Source organism: Camarhynchus parvulus, chromosome 25 (genome assembly GCF_901933205.1).
Source record: "Camarhynchus parvulus chromosome 25, STF_HiC, whole genome shotgun sequence".
Taxonomy (NCBI): Eukaryota; Metazoa; Chordata; class Aves; order Passeriformes; family Thraupidae; genus Camarhynchus; species Camarhynchus parvulus.
In genome coordinates, this window is record NC_044595.1 from 2,820,404 (window position 1) to 2,841,410 (window position 21,007).

The 21,007-nt window shown below is 57.5% G+C and overlaps 3 protein-coding genes across 3 annotated transcripts; all 3 read left to right on the forward strand.

The window, feature by feature from the left end:
- Positions 1-208: 208 nt before the first annotated feature.
- On the forward strand, positions 209-2,108 carry LAMTOR2 (late endosomal/lysosomal adaptor, MAPK and MTOR activator 2). The gene is made up of 4 exons (XM_030965368.1): positions 209-311; positions 1,277-1,439; positions 1,554-1,643; positions 1,909-2,108. Exons 1-4 carry the CDS (start codon positions 244-246, stop codon positions 1,963-1,965), a joined length of 378 nt encoding a protein of 125 aa, XP_030821228.1. The 5' UTR covers positions 209-243; the 3' UTR covers positions 1,966-2,108.
- A 1,565-nt stretch (positions 2,109-3,673) lies between these two features.
- RAB25 (RAB25, member RAS oncogene family) lies at positions 3,674-7,900 on the forward strand. Its single transcript, XM_030965309.1, has 5 exons — positions 3,674-4,210; positions 5,309-5,504; positions 5,613-5,806; positions 5,941-6,021; positions 7,278-7,900. The coding sequence occupies exons 1-5, from the start codon at positions 4,171-4,173 to the stop codon at positions 7,406-7,408; spliced, it is 642 nt and encodes a 213-aa protein (XP_030821169.1). The 5' UTR covers positions 3,674-4,170; the 3' UTR covers positions 7,409-7,900.
- Positions 7,901-8,671: 771 nt separating this feature from the next.
- On the forward strand, positions 8,672-19,523 carry LOC115913239 (ras-related protein Rab-11A-like). Its single transcript, XM_030965163.1, has 6 exons — positions 8,672-8,711; positions 15,728-15,849; positions 16,553-16,626; positions 17,501-17,694; positions 18,274-18,354; positions 18,961-19,523. The coding sequence occupies exons 1-6, from the start codon at positions 8,672-8,674 to the stop codon at positions 19,098-19,100; spliced, it is 651 nt and encodes a 216-aa protein (XP_030821023.1). The 3' UTR covers positions 19,101-19,523.
- The last annotated feature ends 1,484 nt before the right edge of the window (positions 19,524-21,007 follow it).

Sequence of the window (21,007 nt, forward strand, 5' to 3'; positions counted from 1 at the left end):
GCGCTGCCCCCACCGACCCCCCCTTTCACCGGCCCCATCCCCGCTCCCCGCGGCCACCGAGGGTCCGCGCCCGCCCCGCGCTCCCTTCTGCTGCGAGACCCCTCTGGAGTCCCGGCGGCCACGGGGACAGCGGCGGGGGCCGGGGCGGGACTACAGCCCCCAGAATGCTCCGGGCCCGGCGCGGCCCCGTGACGGCGGCGCCCGGCGCGGCCGCACCCCCGCCCCGCGGTGCCGGCGGCGGCCATGCTGCGGCCCAAGGCCCTGACGCAGGTGCTCAGCCAGGCCAACACCGGCGGCGTCCAGAGCACGCTGTGAGTGCGGGGGGCCGGGCGGGGGGCGCCTTTCCCCGAGCGGGCACCGCGGGCACCGGGCGCTCCGTGATGCGGGGTGGCGCCCCTGAGGGGAGATGCTTTCCCTGCCCGGGAATGTTTCCCTCGTACCTACCCCAGCAGATATTGCTGCTGTCTCTGCCCCAGGGGATGCTGCCCCTGCCCGGAGATGCTGCCTGCCATTCCCCTCTCCCTGCCCCAGACCGTCTCTGCTCCTGCCCGTGTCCCTGAACCTGCCTAGGCGATGCTGCCCCTGTCCCTGCACCGAGGGATGCTCCCTGCTCTTGCCCTGGGAATGCTGCTCCTGCCCAAGAATGCTCCTGCCATTCCCCAGCCCCTGCCCTTGCCCCTGTCCCTGGCCAGGGATGCTCCTTGCCCTTGCTCCTGCCCTGCCCGGGGATGCTCCCTGTCCCTGTCCCTGCCTGGGGATGCTCCTGCCCCTTCCCAGGGATGCTCCTGCCCCTTCCCAGGGATGCTCCTGCTCCTGCCCAGGGATGCTCCCCGCCCCTGCCCAGGGAAGGTGAGGGGCTGGCCCCTTCCAGAGGCAGCTGTGGGACTGAGACCACGCACCCTGCATGGAGCTGGGCTACAGATGGTGCTGGCACTGTGCACAGTGTGTGGGGCTCCTGATGTGCTGGGATGCCTCGTGCACAGTGCAAGGGCCATGCACAGAGCTGGGGCTGTGCACAGTGTTTGTCCCCAGGCTCATGCCCAGCCTGTGGCAGGTGCTACTGCTTCAACAAACAGATCCTGCACTGCCCTGCTCGGGCCTGGGGCCACTGCAGAGCTTCCTGGCTTTGAAGCCCCCCACCCCCTGCCAAACCCCTGCAGAGTGGGAGTGTGTTGGGAGCAGTGCTTGGGACTGGTGGGAGGGTTTGCTTTACCCCTGGTGCTGAAAGGGGGTCTGGTGTTAGAGGCATCAGTTTGCCCTGCCATGTCCTTGCCAGGCTGCTGAACAACGAGGGCTCCTTGCTTGCCTACTCTGGCTATGGGGACACTGATGCCAGGGTCACTGCAGCCATCGCCAGCAACATCTGGGTGGCCTACGACAAAAACGGGCACCAGGCGTTCAATGAGGACAACCTCAAATTCATCCTCATGGACTGCATGGTATGTGGGGCTGGAGCCTGCCCTGCCCTCCCTGGGGACGTGCCCGTGGTGCCAGGAGCCTGCTGGGGCTCCAGGCCGAGCTGGGGTGCAATGGGTGCTCTTCTCCCTGGGCAGGAGGGGCGAGTGGCCATCACACGGGTGGCAAACCTGCTGCTCTGCATGTACGCCAAGGAGACGGTCGGATTTGGGATGCTGAAAGCCAAGGTAAGGGCTGGGGAGGCTGCAGGGCTGCATCCCTGCTCTGGTGTGGGGAGGAGCTGTTGAAGAGCATTGGGGTGGAAGGGCTGGAGGAAGCTGGGACACTCTTTGCACCTTGCAGAGACTCCTCTGTCCCCCGTGCCTGCCCAGGCACCATGTGACACCTTTTTAGGGTTCTAAACTGAAATATAAATTGCAATAAGCAAGCAGGCAGTGGGACACGTGTTGCAGAACCCACCTGAGTGTGGCTCATGCCATTCTCTGCTTGCAGGCACAGGCACTGGTCCAGTACCTGGAGGAGCCACTCACACAGGTGGCTGCATCGTGAGCAGGCAGGGGAGGGCCCTGACAGCATCACCATCACCGTGGGTTGGGCATGAGGGGCCCCACGGGCATCCCAGAGCTCCAGTGTGGTCTGAAAAATAATGTGGCAGGAATCCAGAATCTGGGGTGAATAAAGTGTGTTTGATGCTTGTGTCCATTGTGTCTGTTGTTGGGGGAGCTGAGGGGTAACACAACCAGACTGGGCTGTCTTGGTTTTAAAAGACAGGTGTTTGCTAAGGAAGGCAGGAGCTTCTCCTGAAATGGAAAATGTAAACCCCTCCCTTTTTCCAAATTGCTATAAATTTTAAATTAAGGGGCTCTCGGGCAAAAAATATGGGAGCAGGGAATAACAGTTCCTTAATAGGGAAGAAAAGAAAAAGATAAACAGTGCAGTAAACTAAAACAACACTGACAGAGTGAGAACACAACCTGACACCCTGTTGGTCAGGGTGTTGGTAGCAGTCCAATTGGAGATGTGGCTGCAGTGCCCCTGCAGTGTCAGGGGTGGTTCTGTTGGAGCAGGAATCTTGTAAAAGTCCAATTGGAATCGTGGCTGCAGTGCCCCTGGAGTGTCAGGGGTGGTTCTGTTGGAGCAGGGATCCTGTAGAAAGGTGTAGTCTTCTTTTGACGATCCAGGGGAAGAGAGCAGCTGTTGCTCTGGAAATCCAGTAGAGAAAAGCTGTGCTGGTGTTCCAGAATCTCCTCTTTATATCGGGGTAGAATGCTTGGCTCTCCCCTCTGGGCTCACATCTCACACTGGGATGCTACAGTTCTTTTCAGCCCTGTAGCGACATTCAATACCTGTTATCAGCAGATGTCTCCCCAGTTGTGGAGGAGATAAGGAAAACTGCCCACTGCACAGAAGACGACTGCCATACAGATGGTAAATAGAATACAATCTGTTCGACAATCCGGGACACTGGGCAGTGTGTGGGAGGTGCCCATTGCCCCTTGGGGGAGACAAGAAGTTGCAAGGGGCTGTTGTCAAAGGAGAGGGGTTACAACAGAGCCGAGCCCCGGCACAGCCCTGCTGGTCACGCTGGGATAGCTGGGGGTGCTGGGGGCTCCTTCCCATCCCTATTTCCCTGCCTTTCACACGATGGCAGCAGAGGCGAGGGAACATTCAGAGCGGCGGCAGCCGGGCTGAGCGGGGGTTCTGCTCTTGGCACAGCTGCCCTCGCTGCCGCCCCACCCCACAGTGCCCCGCTCAGCCATCGCTGCCCCCGATGCCATCGCACCCGTCCCCTCGCCGTGCTGCCCTCCCGGCCGTGCCACCCTCCCCGTGATGCCCCCCGTGTCCTGCCCTCGCACCCTCCCTGTCACTATAGGACACGAAATGACACAACATGCAGACTGCTGTTCTCAAGGCAAAAAAGGGACGTTTATTTTCTGACTCCCAACATTTACAGATTTCCAAAAGTGACAGTGGATTGGAGGGTGACAGTGCCACCTCTCCAATGGACAAACCAACAGTCCATCAAATTTCTCCTCCTCCATAAAAGAACGCAAAACAAGGAGTTACAGAAAGCGTGTGAGAAAGTTCGTCACAAGAAACTAAACATCAGAAGGCTTAGAAAATCTTCAAAAATCAGGGCGACACCCTCCCTGCCGCGCTGCCTGTGATGCTCCCCGTGTCCTGGGCACGCTGCCCTCGTGCCCTCCGTGCCCATGCTGCCCGTGCTGTCGGTGCTGCCCTCGCACCCTCTGTGCCCACATTGCCCGTGCTGTTGGTGCTGCCCTCGCACCCTCCGTGCCCACTCTGCCCGTGCTGCCCTCGCACCCTCCGTGCCCGTGCTGTCGGTGCTGCTCTCGCACCCTCCGTGCCCACGCTGCCCGTGCTGTCGGTGCTGCCCCGGCTGCCCCAGCCTGCCCGCACTCCGGATCGGTCCCTGGCTCCTCCTCCAGCCGCCCCGTGACGGTCCCAGGGGTGACATTACCTGCCCAACCTGCGCTGCGACACCCGGTCCCACCCCTCGAGTCAAGCGGCCGCGCTGTCGCCAGCTCGGCCTCTCCCTCCCCGCTGTCCCGGACCCTCCGCTGTCCCGGACCCCCCTCGCTCCCGGCGGAGAGGAACCTTCGGTGGCTCCGTGCCCTCCCTCGGCGGCTCCGGGAGCCCGGCCCGCCCCGCCGGGTGCTCGAGGCTCGGCAGCGGGAAGGAGGAAAGGCAAAGGCAGGGCGGCCCTGCAGGGCGGGCGGCGGCCGGGGCGACATGGGCAGCGCCGAGGAGGATTATAACTTTGTCTTCAAGGGTGAGTCCTGCGCTCGATGTGATCCCACTTCCCCAAAAGGAGGGGAGCAGAAATCCAGGGGCTGCGGGGAGGGAACGAGGGTGCCCTTTCCCCAGGGCGGCTGTGCCCTGAACTGGCACCGTGTTGATGATCCCTGCAGCTGTGGTGGGCACCGGGAGCTACGGAGGGTCAGGGGACCGGGGGCAGGCAGTGAGGCCAGCCCGAGCTGGTGAGCAGCACCAAGGTCCACAAAGACCCGGGGAGATCCACACTCACCCCAAGGCTGAAGGCGTGCAGTGCCAGGCAAATTGCTGTTATGGGATAGGGGGGCTCTGAAAACTGGGGCTGAGTGTGTGAGACAAATGCCACGAGAGCCTGTAAGCCCTGAGAGAAGTGGGCTTTGAAAAGTCATTTGCTGCAGTGACCTGGGCAGTGGCACATGCAGAGGACATGGGGGTCAAAGCTGAGCTGGAGAAATGGGGACACAGGCTCACATCTCCCATGCTGAGCTCCTTGGGCCCACCTGGTCACTGCCAGGTGCTATTGGCTGGACTCTGCTGGAGCTCAGTGCTCTCTTTGGGCAAGTTGGGACAGACAAGCTCTGGTGTGCCACCTGTCCTGGGTGCCCAGTGCAGCAGGGTGACCCAGGGCTCACCAACATCCTTGCCCTGCTCCTGCTGCCCAGAGGCCAGCAGCCACAACCCCCCTGACCAGCACTAGGGAGCACAGCTGGGCTCCCACGGGGACCCTGTTTGCTGAAGGAGTGACCCCACCAGGGGTTAAACCCACACAGCTGCCCAGCCTGGGGCACCAGACAAAGCGAGCGATGCCCATGCAACCAGTGCTGGTAGCTGGGGCAGCACAGTGAGATAGGAAGGAAGGAAGAAATCTTCCTTCCTTCCTTCCTTCCTTCCTTCCTTCCTTCCTTCCTTCCTTCCTTCCTTCCTTCCTTCCTTCCTTCCTTCCTTCCTTCCCTCCTTCCCTTCCCTCCTTCCCTCCCTCCTTCCCTCCCTCCTTCCTTCCTTCCCTCCTTCCTTCCTTCCCTTCCTTCCCTTCCTTCCTTCACACTTCTTTCTTTCTTTCACACTTCTTTCCTTCCACCCTTCCTTTCTCCCACAGTTGTGCTGATCGGGGAGTCTGGGGTGGGCAAAACAAACCTGCTGTCTCGTTTCACCCGCAACGAGTTCAACCACGACAGCCGCACCACCATCGGCGTGGAGTTCTCCACGCGCACCATCCTGGTGGGGGACGCGGCGGTGAAGGCTCAGATCTGGGACACGGCCGGGCTGGAGCGCTACCGCGCCATCACCTCCGCGTAAGGACCTCAGAGCCCGCTCTGCTGGGGCTTGGCTGCAGCCCCACGGGTGAGGATGGGTGCTGGGGGGGATCTGGAGCAGGGAATGATGGTGGGGGTCTCTCACAGGTATTACCGGGGGGCTGTGGGTGCTCTGGTGGTGTTTGATATCACCAAGCACCAGACGTACGATGTGGTGGACCGCTGGCTGAAGGAGCTCTACGACCATGCTGAGGCCAGCATCGTTGTCATGCTGGTGGGGAACAAGACTGACCTCGCACAGGCTCGAGAGGTGCCCATGGAGGAGGCCAAAATGTTTGCAGGTACAGGGCTGGGGGCTTGACAACCTCCCCAACAGCACGGACCTGCACCAGTGCAGGCACCTGAAGACTTCTAAAGGTGCTCCAGATTGGAGCCATGGGGTCTGCATCATCTCAGGGGTCTCCTCTCCTTGCAGACAACAACGGGCTGCTGTTTGTCGAGACCTCAGCGCTGGACTCCACCAATGTTGAGGAGGCATTCGAGACCATCCTGAAGGGTACAGGCACTGGTGCTGTGGTGCAGCAGCTCCCAGGGCATTGCAGGGTCCCTTTCCCAGGGATGCAGGGCTGGGCAGATGATGTGCAGCACTTCTCTCCCTGCTCCACTCGAGCTATTTGGGGCTATTTTCATGAGATCTTTTGGTGTTGCCTTTCTGTCTGCTTTGGTTTTCAGCCTTTGGTGCTGGGCGTTTCACTCCCCACACCCGAAGCTTTGTTCTCACGGCCCCTGGGCGTCCCTGAAGCCTCAGGAGCTGCTTCTCCCCCATAATCTCCAGTCTCCTTCCTGTTGTCCTGGGCTCATGACTTGGTGTCTCCAGCATCCTGCCAAACCGGCTGGGGGGACCTGGGGGGCTGGGGATGGAGTCCAAGAGCAGCTCTCCAGGAATGGAGCCAGCAGCATCCAGGCAGGGAGGTGTGCCATGCCACGCTGGGCTGTGCCGAGCCATGCTGGGCTATTCCATGCCATGCCAAGCCATGCAGTGCTATTCCATGCCATGCTGAGCCATGCAGTGCTATTCCATGCCATGCCGAGCCATGCAGTGCTATTCCATGCCATGCCATGCGAGCCATGCAGTGCTATTCCATGCCATGCCGAGCCATGCAGTGCTATTCCATGCCACGCTGAGCCATGCAGTGCTATTCCATGCCACGCTGGGCTGTGCTGAGCCATGCAGTGCTATTCCATGCCACGCTGGGCTGTGCTGAGCCAGCCTGGCCCGGCGAGCTGCCAGCCCCAGCACAGGGTGAAGCACTAATCCCAGGTTGGGCAAGAGGAAATGGCCCAAGCACAGGGTGTTCCCCAAGCGCTGCAGGGATGCAGGTCTTGTCCCTTGTTGTTTTTATCTTATTGCAAAAGTTCCATACATCCCTGGTGATTGCTCACGGGCAGCTCCTCACAGCACTGACTCCTTCCTCACAGCACAGCCAACAAACTCCAGCTGTCTTCTCCACCAACTAACGACTCTTTTATAGCACTCATCCTTAGTGGGCATAGCTGTGGCCTATTAAGGGCAGCCCTGTTCCTAATCTTTGGTAATTAGTACAGCCACAACTCCTCAGGGGTGAGATTGCCTTCTGCACTATTCTCTTACATTCTGTCCCTCCACACCTTGTCACCCCTGTGCTGTGCAGAGGCGAAGGAGAGCCACCAGCACGCCGAGCAGTGGGGGCTGCAGGCTTGAAGCTGTCCCTGCATCCCCAGGGGGCTTTGCCTGACACACAGACCCCCCCAGCAGCACTTCCTCTTTTGCAGAAATCTTCTACAAAGTGCAGAAGCAGAAACAGAGGAGCAGCCAAAGCAACACGGTGTCGCTTGCAAGTGAGAGCCCTGCAAGCACAGCCCCAGCCCAGGCAGAGAGGCGCCCGTGCTGCGTGGCCCTCTGAGCACCCCAGGATGTCCCCAGGGAACCCCACAACCCCGGGACACACCAGTGGCCACCAGCACCAGCTGGTGTCACCCTGCCCGCAGTGCCACCCCTGTCCTGGTGCAGTGGGGTCCAGCAGCCTGGACAGGGGCCAGATTGTGCCATAAACAGTGAGAAGCACCAGCTCCAGGAGCTCTTCTCTCTCTGCTGCATTTTTGCTGGGCCCTGATTACCATCACCATTGTCACGCACCGTTTCAGCCCTTCTGGACCTGCAGGGCCAAATGACCAGGACACCCTCTGGGGAAGAAGCCAGGATGTTCTGGGCAGGATCAGGCCAGCAACAGGAGCCTCTCTGATTACCTGTGGCCCTGGGGGCGCTCCTGTAGGGCCACCCTGTGCCCTGCACTGAGGATCAGGCTGCCCTACAGGTGTCTGTCCCACCAGGGACTGCTCTGGGGCGTGAAGTGGCAGCACTGAGCCCTTGGCTGTGCCAGCAGGGCCCGGTGCCACGGGGCAGGGAGCAGCTCTGTGTCCAGCAGGGGCGTGACACAATCATTAAAGGACTTGTGAAATGCAGGTTTACTGAGCTGGAATTCCTGCGTGTTTGTGGTCGACGCCCTGGCTCCCCCACCTTCATAATGTGCTGAAGATTGCGGCCTCCAAAACAGCCCAGCTGGATGCCATGGCTCCCCTGTGCCCCCTCCTACCCCGATGCCATGGCCCCCTGTGCCCCTTCCCACCCTAAAGCTGGGCTCATCCTGTGCCCCTTCCCACCCTAAAGCTGGGCTCATTCTGTGCCCCCTCCCACCCTAAAGCCGTGCCCCCTGTACCCTCTCCCCACCCTAAAGCCGTGCCCCCTGTGCCCCATCCCCACGCAGCCTTTCCCATTTCAAGTCTCCCGTTTGAACTTTATCAGTTCGGACGATGACGCAGCCTCCGCCGCTTATCGGAAACCCCTCGGAATGGGGATAATTCCTGCTGGATTCTCGTTTCTTCACTCGGTTTCCCTTTGCCCCACACCCGCTCCGTGCCACCCCCACGGTTCTGTGCGGGGCGCGCTGTCCCCATCAGGAGCCGCACAGGTGCTGGCGTGTCCCTGCCGCCCTCACCTGGCCCAGGTGAGCACACCTGAGTGTGACGGGCAGCCCCGGGCGCCAATGGGCGCGGAGCAGGAAAGGCTGTGGCCACCAATGGGTGCCTGGGGACAGCCCCTGGCAGGGCTGGGAAGGGCCGGAAATCCCAGTTGGCCCAGTGGGAGCGGGGCTGTGATGCTGGGAGAGATGCGGGGCAAGGACGATGAGTACGATTATCTCTTCAAAGGTGGGTCTGCTGCCCGTGTCCGCCGTGCCCCTGCCCGGTCTGAGCCCGCTGCGGGCACCCCCGGCGTGGGACGGGAGCTGGGGCTTGGGCTGGGATGGAACACTGAGCTCCCAGTTCATGGTGGGGGCTTGGACTGGGATGGAACATTCAATTCCCAGTTCATGGGATGGGGAGCTGGGGCTTGGGCTGAGATAGAACACAGCTCCCAGTTCATGGTGGGGCCTTGGACTGGGATAGAACACTCAGCTCCCAGTTCATGGTGGGGCTTGTACTGGGGTAGAACACTCAATTTCCAGTTCATGGGACGGGATGGGGGATTGTACGATAGAACACTCAGCTCCCAGTTCACAGGACGGGAGTGGGGGTTTGCTGTGGTGTCTCACTGTGCTGTGCAGGAGGGTGGCTGCTGGTGAGGCTGAGGTGGTCAGAGGGTTTGCTCGAGCTGCTCCCATAGTTTGATGTCCTGATGCTCATCACAGCTGCTCTTGACTCCTGAGGAGGGGGCTGCAGCCCCAGCCTGAGTGTGCAGTGCCCTGGAGGGTGGCCATGGCAGGGTGGCTGTGACCGTGGCTTTGACCATGGCAGGGTGGCCGTGGCCGTGGCTGTGACCATGGCAGGGTGGCGTGGCTGTGGCCGTGGCAGGGTGGCTGTGGCCGTGGCTGTGACCATGGCAGGGTGGCTGTGGCCGTGGCTGTGACCATGGCAGGGTGGCTGTGGCTGTGGCCATGGCAGGGTGGCTGTGACCATGGCAGGGTGGCTGTGGCCGTGGCTGTGACCATGGCAGGGTGGCTGTGGCTGTGGCCGTGGCAGGGTGGCTGTGGCCATGGCAGGGTGGCTGTGACCGTGGCAGGGTGGCTGTGGCCGTGGCTGTGACCATGGCAGGGTGGCTGTGACGGTGGCTGTGACCATGGCAGGGTGGCTGTGGCTGTGGCCGTGGCAGGGTGGCTGTGGCCATGGCAGGGTGGCTGTGACCGTGGCAGGGTGGCTGTGACCGTGGCTGTGACCATGGCAGGGTGGCTGTGGCTGTGGCCGTGGCAGGGTGGCTGTGGCCATGGCAGGGTGGCTGTGACCGTGGCAGGGTGGCTGTGACCGTGGCTGTGACCATGGCAGGGTGGCCGTGGCTGTGACCGTGGCAGGGTGGCTGTGACCATGGCAGGGTGGCTGTGGCCATGGCAGGGTGGCTGTGGCCATGGCAGGGTGGCCGTGGCTGTGACCGTGGCAGGGTGGCTGTGGCCATGGCAGGGTGGCTGTGGCCGTGGCAGGGTGGCTGTGGCCATGGCAGGGCGGCTGTGGCTGTGGCTGTGGCCATGGCAGGGTGGCTGTGGCCATGGCAGGGTGGCTGTGGCCGTGGCAGGGTGCTGGGGACAGCTGGTCCGTGGGACTCTGTGGGTGCTGTGTCAGCCCCTGAGCACCCATGGGTGCTCTGCTCTGTGGTGCTGGTGAAGGGGGCCCAGCTGAGAGCTGAGTGATCTCCCCCAGGAGAGGAACCCCTGCTGCTCCCCAGCTGCAGTGCAGGGAGAGCATCCAGGGACCCTTCCTGGTGCTGCTCAGCGAGGGTGGGGGACAGGGACAAGCTCTTGGAGACACGACATTGGCATTTCTGCCCGGTACCCCCATCCTGTGCATGCCATGCGCTCTGCTGTGGCCAAAGCAGTGCTGGGGAAGCAAAGGGACATCTTGGCAATACCACAGCCTCCTGAGCTGTAAAATCCAGGGTGTGAGCTCGCCTGTGAGTCAGCCTACCCGCACAGGCTGCCCGCAAGGCCCTGAGTAATTCCAGCCAGCGACAGGACGTAATTCCAGCCAGCCACGCTCTGGTAGCCCCTGGCTCCCTGCACACCTCCCCTGGCTGCTGCCCAGGAAAATCCTCCTGCCTGGAGTTACTCTGGCACCTGCCGTGGGGGAAACTCTGATGCTGAGTGGTGCCTGGAGTGGGATGCCCAGGCAGGAGCTCTCCCCGCTGCTTTGTTCTGCGTTTCCCAGCCGGTGCTGTGCCAGCTGCGTGGCTCTGAGGGGCCTCCAGCTCGTGGTGCTCCTGTGTCTGTGCATCCCCTGTCATTCTGCAGGAGCCAGGGCTGGGAGCAGCTCACCACAGGCTCTTCATTCCCCTCCTCGCTCTCAGGGTGTCCCACCCCACTGGTGCCTCTGCCGTGTGTGACTGTGTTCACAGGGATCTGAGGATGAGGGAAGAGACGAGGATCTGACTCCATGTTTCAGAAGGCTTGATTTATTATTTTATGATATATATTACATTAAAACTATACTAAAAGAATAGAAGAAAGGATTTCAGCAGAAGGCTAGCTAAGAATAGAAAAAGAAGGAATGAACAACAAAGGCTTCTGTCTCAGACAGACAGTCCGAGCCAGCTGACTGTGATTGGCCATTAATTAGAAACAACCACATGAGACCAATCCCAAATCCACTTGTTGCATTCCACAGCAGCAGATAATCACTGTTTACATTTTGTTCCTGAGGCCTCTCAGCTTCTCAGGAGGAAAAATCCTAAGGAAAGGATTTTTCATAAAAGATGTCTGTGACAGCCGCGTCTGTGAAATGGGACAAACACCCCCTGTTCTGACTTCGGGTTCTGCATCATCAGCACACATCCTGGGAATCTGTTACCCCCATGTTCTCAATTTTGACCTGTCCCACCAAAAGCTGGGTCGATCTGGAGGTTGTCCTGGTCACTGGCCTGCAGGTCACAGGTGAGGAGGTCCCAGGTGCTTTGGGTTTTCCTCCTTTCAGGGTCGAGCTTGAAGCGACTTGTCCCTCAGCAGAGGTCAGGTTGTCTGCTCAGGAATTTTTCTCCGATGGTGTTCCTCTTCCCAGGCTGGGATTGAGTCTGGTGTTCAGTGGTCTGAGCTCATTAGCCCCAGCCCAGCTCAGCTGCCCACCCAGGGATGCCAAGATCTTGGGGTCTCTGTGGTCAGGATGACCCTGAGGTGTCAGAAAGTCTCTTTTTCCCAGCCCCAAGATTGAAGAAGTAGTCAGGATTCTTTGGCTGTGGTTTTCAAGGTTGATTATTCTCTGTTAAATATAACATTCTTTTTCTGACCTGCTGAGGTGTGTCCAGCAGGTCAGACAGTGGCACACTCACTGCCCCAGAGGTGGTGTTATCTTTTTATACTTAAAACTGTGTGTACATTATTTACAATAACTTCCCAATACCTATCACCTGTGTTAGACAGTGAGTTTCTACCTTAAACCAACCCAAAAGTGCCACCATCACCCAGAAGATGGAGGCCAAGAAGAAGAAAGACGAAGGACAAGGCACGCCCAAATCCCTCCATCTTGGCTTCTGAACCCCCATTCTAAAAACCACAAAGTTTTACTTTTGCACCCTGTGACAAACTAACTATCATTCTTCCTAAACTCTCATGACTTCTAAATCCTCATACACAGTTGGTAATTTTTCTCCATGGGTTAAAATCAAAGGCACAGGGGTCTTTGACTCGGTGCCAAGGCCTCTGAGCCCCCTGGCAGGGGCTGGAGCCCTCCAGGGCAGCCAGAGGGATGTCCTGGGTTCTGACCATGGGGGTCTCTGGAGTCCTTAAAAGAACAGGAGAACTCAGTTTTCAGTGCAAGGGCAGCTCATCCCTTCCAAAGCAGGAGCAGAGGAAAAGGGAGATGCAGTGTTCAGGGGCTTGGAGCTGGGCTAGAGCTCCCAGGGTCCAGCAGCTCTCCCCCATGAGCAAAGGGAGATTGTCACAGCTGGAAGCAGCATTATCCCCAGCTCCACTGAAATGAGAGCATCAGCAAAGCACAGTGCACATTGCAGCTGTGCAAGGTCCCTCCTGTGCTGCTGGAGGGGCTCAGGCTGGCTGAGGAGCAGCTCTGGCCATGGCTGCTCCTGCAGTGAGGACAGAAAGGGCCAAATGCTTTTGTGCCTGGGCTGGGGGTGCTGCTCCAGCTCCTGTAGCCATTCAGGCTCAGGGACAGGGGGCTCATCACCCCCACAGGCTGCAGCACCCACCCTGCAGCCCTGGTGCGGCCCAAAGCCCTCTGGAGTCTGCCTTGGAGCTTGGCACTGCCAGGATGGGCAGTGTGGCAGTTGGGCTGGGGAAGCAGCAATTTCCTGTTGGTAAAAAACCGAGCTCACATCAAAACTTCAGAGCTGGGAAAGTGCTAACGAACCTGGCCTGCATTTCCTGCTGCCTTGTCCAGGGCAATCCAGGCTGCCGTGGTCCTCTCAGAGCTCCCTGCAGTGGGCAGCAGCTGAGAATTCTCCCCAGCAGCTGGGAAAAGGGAGAGGGAGTGTGATGGTGTTCACAGGGGTCTGAGCATGAGGGAAGAGACGAGGATCTGACTCCATGTTTCAGAAGGCTTGATTCATTATTTTATGATATATATTACATTAGAACTATACTAAAAGAATAGAAGAAAGGATTTCATCAGAAGGATTTCTATTTCTAAGAATAGAAAAAGAAAGCATGATAACAAAAGCTTGTGTCTCAGACAGAGTCTGAGCCACCTGGACTGTGATTGGCCATTAATTAGAAACAACCACTTGAGACCAATCACAGATGCTCCTGTTGCATTCCACAGCAGCAGATAATCATTGTTTACATTTTGTTCCTGAGGCCTCTCAGCTTCTCAGGAGGAAAAAGTCCTAAGGAAGGGATTTTCCATAAAAGATGTCTGTGACAAGGGGGAGATTCTCCCCCTCTGCTCCACTTTGGTGAGGTCTCCCGGCACAGGAAAGGTGTGGAGCTCCTTGAAGAAGTTGAGGAGGCCACAGAGATGCTCCAAGGGCTGGAGCCAGGCTGGGGGAGCTGGGAATACTCAGCCTGCAGGAGAAAAGGCTCTGGGGAAACCTCAGAGCCCCTTCCTGTGCCTAAAGGGGCTCCAAGGGAGCTGAAGGGGGATTTTGGACAAGGGCCTGAAGAGACAGGACACAGGGAATGGCTTCCCAGTGCCAGAGGGCAGGGTTAGATGGGATATTGGGAGGGAATTGTTCCCTCTGAGGGTGCTGAGGCCCTGGCACAGAGATGCTGAGGCTGCCCCATCCCTGGAAATGTCCATGGCCTGGCTGGACGGGGCTTGAGCAGCCTGAGATCGTGAACCAAGGGGTGGAACAAGATGGGCTTTACAGTCCCATCCAGCCCAAGCATCCTGTGATGCAGTGGAGGAGCTGCCCTTGGCTCCTTCAGTGGCTGTCCTGAGCTCTTCCAGCTTGCCCCAGTGATCCCACAGAGCTGCTCCATTTCCTGCTGGGTTTCCTGGCACCAGCCTGAGGGTTTTGTCAGCAGGGTGGCTGCAGTGCTGGAGGCTTTGCACCATGCAGGGGAGCCACATCTACGAGCTGGAGCTGAGGGAAGGAAGGAGTTATCCAGGCCGTGGAGCAGCTGCTTCCCCAGCCCAACTGCCACACTGCCCATCCTGGCAGTGCCAAGCTCCAAGGCAGGCTCCAGAGGGCTTTGGGCCGCACCAGGGCTGCAGGGTGGGTGCTGCAGCCTGTGGGGGTGATGAGCCCCCTGTCCCTGAGCCTGAATGGCTACAGGAGCTGGAGCAGCACCCCCAGCCCAGGCACAAAAGCATTTGGCCCTTTCTGTCCTCACTGCAGGAGCAGCCATGGCCAGAGCTGCTCCTCAGCCAGCCTGAGCCCCTCCAGCAGCACAGGAGGGACCTTGCACAGCTGCAATGTGCACTGTGCTTTGCTGATGCTCTCATTTCAGTGGAGCTGGGGATAATGCTGCTTCCAGCTGTGACAATCTCCCTTTGCTCATGGGGGAGAGCTGCTGGACCCTGGGAGCTCTAGCCCAGCTCCAAGCCCCTGAACACTGCATCTCCCTTTTCCTCTGCTCCTGCTTTGGAAGGGATGAGCTGCCCTTGCATTGAAAACTGAGTTCTCCTGTTCTTTTAAGGCCTCCAGAGACCCCCATGGTCAGAACCCAGGAAATCCCTCTGGCTGCCCTGGAGGGCTCCAGCCCCTGCCAGGGGGCTCAGAGACCTTGGCACCGAGTCAAAGACCCCTGTGCCTTTGATTTTAACCCATGGAGAAAAATTACCAACTGTGTATGAGGATTTACAAGTCATGAGAGTTTAGGAAGAATGATAGTTAGTTTGTCACAGGGTGCAAAAGTAAAACTTTGGGGTTTTTAGAATGGGGGTTCAGAAGCCAAGATGGAGGGATTTGGGAATGCCCTCCTGTCCCATGAACTGGGAATTGAGTGTTCTATCCCAGCCCTGGTGGGGAGACGTGTCCCACAGGTGGGTGAAGTGTCTGAGTGCACATGGGCAATGAGCAGGATAGGTGGTGAAGGAATTAAAAAGAACTTAAAAAATAAAACCAAAACCTGTTGAGTCATAAACTCAACAAACTTGACTGGGGAGGTGTGTGATAAAGCTCCCCAGAGCCTGTTTCACCAGGTTTTACAGGAACCAGCCCGATCTGAGACAGGCACAAAATGCATTTAAGCCACACCCAGGGACTTCCCAGCTCATGGGCTGGGGCAGCAGCAGCAGAGGAGGATGCTTCCTTTCAAACCATGTCTTTGAGTCCTCCAGCGTGCCCTCGGGGCTGGAGGGCACACAGGGGTGGCAGGAGGAGCCCCAGCTCTGCCTGGCTCTCCCTGCACAGTCCTGACCCTGCTTTTCTGCCCATTTTGGGTACATCAATGCATATCATCAGTGCTTTCCCATCCCCCAGGGGGAGGGAAGGGGGAAAGGAGGATAGAGTTAGGCATTCCTGTAGTTAAATTTTGTAACAATGGTTTTTCAGGCCATAGACCTCGGAGAGAGGAATTTATGATAGAATTTGTTTTATTTTTAGGGTTGTGTTTTGCTTTAGGGGGGTTGCATCTGACCCCTCCACTTGTGGTCACTTCCCAGCGGTGGCAGGGATTTTCTCAAGGGGATTTACAGGCAGCAGTGATGCCGCTGGGAGGGCTGGAGGCAGCTCCTCCTGCATGAGGTGGAGGCGTGGGGGTAGCTGGGGGGATTCCCATCCCTGCCAGGCTGTGGGATGTGGGTTCCCCTTCCCTGGCAGAGCTGACCCTGTGTTTGTGCCCACCCAGTTGTGCTCATCGGGGACTCTGGGGTGGGCAAGAGCAACCTGCTGTCACGCTTCACCCGCAACGAGTTCAACCTGGAGAGCAAGAGCACCATCGGGGTGGAGTTTGCCACCAGGAGCATCCAGGTGTGTGACCGTGTTCTCAGGGGTCTTGGGATGAGGGAAGAGACGAGAATGTTGACTCTGTGTTTCAGAAGGCTTGATTTATTTTATATATTGATTTATCGATATATAAATTTATTGATATATATTGATTTATATATCAATAAATATAGATTATTGATAATATAATATATTTCTATTATAAATATAAATATATCTATAAAATATTCTAAATAAATATAAATATTTATATATTTTATATTTATAGACAAATATATTATATTATATTGTATTGTATTGTATTATATTATATTATATTGTATTGTATTGTAATGTATTGTAATGTATTATATTGTAATGTATTGTAATATATTATATTTAATGTAATATATTATATTAAATAGAATATATTATATTATATTATATTATATTATATTTTATATAATATATTAAAACTATACTAAAAGAATAGAAGAAAGGATTTCATCAGAAGGCTGGGTAAGAATAGAAAAAGAAGAAATAACAAAGGCTTGTGACTGACCTGAGGAGCTGCACTGTGATTGGCCATTAATTAGAAACAACCACACGAGACCAATCACAGATGCCCCTGTTGCATTCCACAGCAGCAGATAACCATTGTTTGCATTTTGTTCCTGAGGCCTCTCAGCTTCTCAGGAGAAAAGATCCTAAGGAAAGGATTTTTCATTAAACGTGTCTGTGACCCTAGGTGGACAACAAGACAGTGAAGGCTCAGATCTGGGACACGGCCGGGCAGGAGCGCTACCGCGCCATCACCGCCGCGTGAGTCTCCTTCTCCCAGCCTGGGGCTCTGCCTTGGGCTCTGCTGTGACCCTGTCCCCTCCCTGTCCCCTCCTTGTGCCCTCCCTGTGCCCAGGTGTGACGGTGCTCACAGGGGTCCGAGGATGAGGGAAGAGACGAGGATCTGACTCCATGTTTCAGAAGACTTGACTTATTATTTTATGATATATATTACATTAAAACTATACTAAAAGACTAGAAGAAAGGATTTCAGCAGAAGGCTAGCTAAGAATAGAAAAAGAAGGAATGAACAACAAAAGCTTGTGGCTCCGACAGAGAGTCCGAGCCATCTGACTGTGATTGGCCATTAATTAGAAACAACCACATGAGACCAATCACAGACCCACCTGTTGCATTCCACAGCAGCAGATAATCAATGTTTACATTTTGTTCTTGAAGCCTCCTGTGGGAATCCAAAAAATCAGAGGGTTTTGGGAAAGCTGCAAGATGCAGGCCTCAGAGACAGCAGAACTGTGATTAGAGCTAAGCAGCAGCCATGAGATAGGTCAGCAGAAAAATTATTTAAACTGTAGAAAAGCAAGGGCAAATACAACAATGGTCTGTGTATTAACGCAATGTGCTTTTGCTTTGTGTGATTGGTCAAGAAATTATAAAGTAAGTTGTAACATTAAGTTCTTTGTCTGCTGCCTGGGATGTGAGCTGCTGGCATCTTCCCATTGTCATAACCATGGAATGAGAGTGATGCTGGAAAATGAACCAGCTCAGGGCACGTTCCACAGCAGCCCCGTCCCATTCGTGATTTCTAAACAGCCCCCTGCCAGCAACACCTCTCAGCTTCTCAGGAGGAGCAATCCTAAGGAAAGGATTTTTCATAAGAGATGTGTGTGACACCCAGGTACTACCGCGGGGCAGTGGGGGCCCTGCTGGTCTATGACATTGCCAAGTACCTGACGTACGAGAACGCAGAGCGCTGGCTGAAGGAGCTGCAGGACCACGCCGATGCCAACATCGTCATCATGCTGGTGGGCAACAAGAGTGACCTGAGGCACCTGCGGGCTGTGCCCACTGACGAGGCCAGGAGCTTTGCAGGTATCTTCCCCCATCCTGTGCAGCCCCTCCCTGTGACCCCAGCAAAGGGAAAAGCTGTGGCTCCTCCATGGAAAGGGAAGGGGGCAGGGGCTGGGGGGGCTCTGGCCTTGGGGAAGCCCCAGGGAGGGGACAGGGGACAGCAGGGATTGAGGGCAGGGATGGGTGTGGAGTGGACACTGGGTGCATCCTTCTCCTGCCTGGTGAGGCCAGCAGTGATGTGTCCTGTAGTGCCCAGCCCCGTCCCTGCATCCCTGAGAGCTGGGAGTGCCTCTGGGGCCATCCAGGGAGGGCTCTGGGGGTGACTCTGTGTTTGTGTTGTGACCCCAGCAAAGGGAAAAGCTGCGGAAAGAGATGGAGCAGGGGCTGGGGGCCTTTGGGAAGCCCCAAGGAGGGGACAGGGGACACCCAGGGATTGGGGGCGAGGGCAAGGATGAGGTGCTGAGGGTAGGCAGGGGTGGGAGCCAGGGTCAGCACTGGGGACCCCCTCGAGGTCCCCCTGGCATAGCTGGGCCCTTCCCTGCTCCATTCCCATCTGGCTGGAGCTCCTGGCACCCACCTGAGCTCACGCTGTTCTTGCAGAGAAGCATGGGCTGTCCTTCCTTGAGACGTCTGCTCTGGATTCCACCAACGTGGAGACAGCTTTCCACAACATCCTCTCGGGTAAGGGGCAAGCAGGAAAGGGAGGGACAGGAGCAGAGGTGGCTTTGGACATTGTGGCCTCTCAGGACAGCCCCTGGGGGCCTGGGTGGGGTCTGGGTTGGAATCCTGCTCCCCTTCTTGGGGAGAGGTGGGGAGCTCTGTGTTTGTGGAGGGTGTGATGGTGTTCACAGGGGTCAGGATGAGGGAAGAGATGAGGATCTGACTCCATGTTTCAGAAGGCTTGATTTATTATTTTATTATATATATTATATTAAAACTATACTAAAAGAGTAGAAGAAAGGATTTCATCAGAAGGCTAGCTAAGAATAGAAAAAGAAAGAATGGATAACAAAGGTTTGGGTCTCGGACAGTCTGTCTGAGCCAGCTGACTGTGATTGGCCATTAGTTAGAAACAACTAACATGGGCTAATCACAGACCCACCTGTTGCATTCCACAGCAGCAGATAATCATTGTTTACATTTTGTTCCTGAGGTCTCTCAGCTCCTCAGGAGGAAAAATCTTAAGGAAAGGATTTTTCCTAAAAGATGTCTGTGACAGGAGGGAGCAGATCCCCCACTGAAAGACTTATTTAAAGAGCTTTTTCCCTTCCCCTCTCTCTCTGGCAGAGATCTACCACATCGTGTCGCAGAGGCAGATCACAGGACAGCCAGAGTCCGAGTTTGGCCCCTCCACCTCCATTGAGCCCATCCAGGTGCTGCCCACGCAGCAGGAGGGCAGGCAGGCGCCCTGCTGCCAGAACATCTGAGCCCCTGGGCTGCCCCCACCGTGCCCCCCAGCCCCTGGGGGCATCGTGTCCCCCCCAGCCTGCAGCTCTGGGCAGGCCAGTGAGCTCTGCCTGCTGTTTGTTCACCATCCCCCTGCCCTTGTGCTGCTCTGCCTGTGTCTGTGTAGGACCCAACAAAACCGGGGCGAGGCAAAGCAGCAGGGTGTCTCCCCTCTCTCCATGCCATGCCCTGTGTCCCTGCTCCCTTTAGCCCTGCGGGCACACTCACTGGGTGGCACTGAACAGCCCAAACACGGGGAGTCCCTGTTTGGTGACACCCTGGCTGTGGAGGGGACGCTGGGTGCATCCTTCTCCTGCCTGAGTGGTGTGTCCTGTAGTGCCCAGCCCCGTCCCTGCAGCCCTGAGAGTGATTTTTCCCCCAGCAAAGGGAAAAGCTGCGATTCTTCCATGGAAAGAGATGGGAGCAGGGGCTGGGGGGGCTTCGGGAAGCCCCAGGGAGGGGACAGGGGACACCCAGGGGTTTGGGGGTGAGGGCAGGGATGGGTGCGGAGGGGACACTGGGTGCGGAGGGGACACTGGGTGCGTCATTCCCCTGCCTGGTGAGGCCAGCAGTGATGTGTCCTGTAGTGCCCAGCCCTGTCCCTGCATCCCTGAGAGCTGGGAGTGCCTCTGGGGCCATCCAGGGAGGGCTCTGGGGGTGACTCTGTGTTTGTGTTGTGACCCCAGCAAAGGGAAAGGCTGTGGCTCCTCCATGGAAAGAGATGGGAGCAGGGGCTGGGGGGGCTCTGGGAAGCCCTGAGGAGGGGACAGGGGACACCCAGGGGTTTGGGGTGAGGGCAGGGATGAGGTGCACATGGTCCCTCTGCACAGCTCCCTGTGGGGGAGCCAGGGTCAGCACTGGGGACCCCCTCGAGGTCCCCCTGGCATGGTTTGGCCCTGCCCTGCTCCAGTGCTTGGCCACTGTGGCTGCATGGCCCAGCCTGGGGACAGGCCGCCATTGCATGGGGTGGCTGCTGCAGCAGCAGGTGACAGTGGCATTGTCCCCTGCCTGGGGGACAGCAGCCACCCCCCAGGGCACGGGGACAGACCCTGCTGAGCGCCGTGCTGCTGTCAGGGTGATTGGCAGGTGTCAGTCCAAGGGAGGTGGGGAGGCCTGCCCCATTGACCCAGTGCTGGCAGTGTGGCCCCTATCAGTGGGGTTTTGGGGGATCTTTCTCTCCACAGCTGCCCCCAGTGTCTGCATCTCGCTTGGCTGTGCCAGTAGGAGCCAGGCCACGGTTCCCCCTTGGGGCATGAATTGTCAATGAAACAGAAATTGAGGCAAAATCCCCAAATAAAGCTGCTGTTGAAACCTTTTCTCTCTCTGCCAGGTCTCTCCTTGAGGCAAGAGCAGTGGGGCAGCTGGGAAGCATCCCCAGGCCATGGAGGGTGAGGAGGAGGAGGGCTGGGAGGAAGATATGACTGTGTCCTGCTGGGAGGCCAGAGGGGAGAGCTTGAAATTCAGGATTAGAAGAACAGGTGGGATCCTGCTGCCAGCACAGGGATGCACAAATGGGGTGCAGAAGCAGCCACACCATAGGGGTGCCCCTTTTTACCCACCCACTGCAGCCACCCCAGCCCTGGCAGCACCTTCAGCTTGGCTCCAGCCCCCTGGCACTGTGTCCCTGCACCATGGCACTGCCCCTCATCCCTGGGCTGGCTCTGGTGTAAAACCCTGGCTCTGACTGCAGCTGGGGGCTGGCCCCAGGTTGGGTGGTGATTGTGCTTTACCCCGTGCCCACCTCAGCTGGAAAAGCCCTGGAAACGTGCAGGAAAAAAAGTGGAGAAGTGCCAAGCACCAGCTCCTCCCACACCATCTGCCCCCAGCAAAGCACGGTGCCAGGAGGTGATGTCAGCCCCAGGGGCTGCAGAGGTGGGCATGGAGGGGA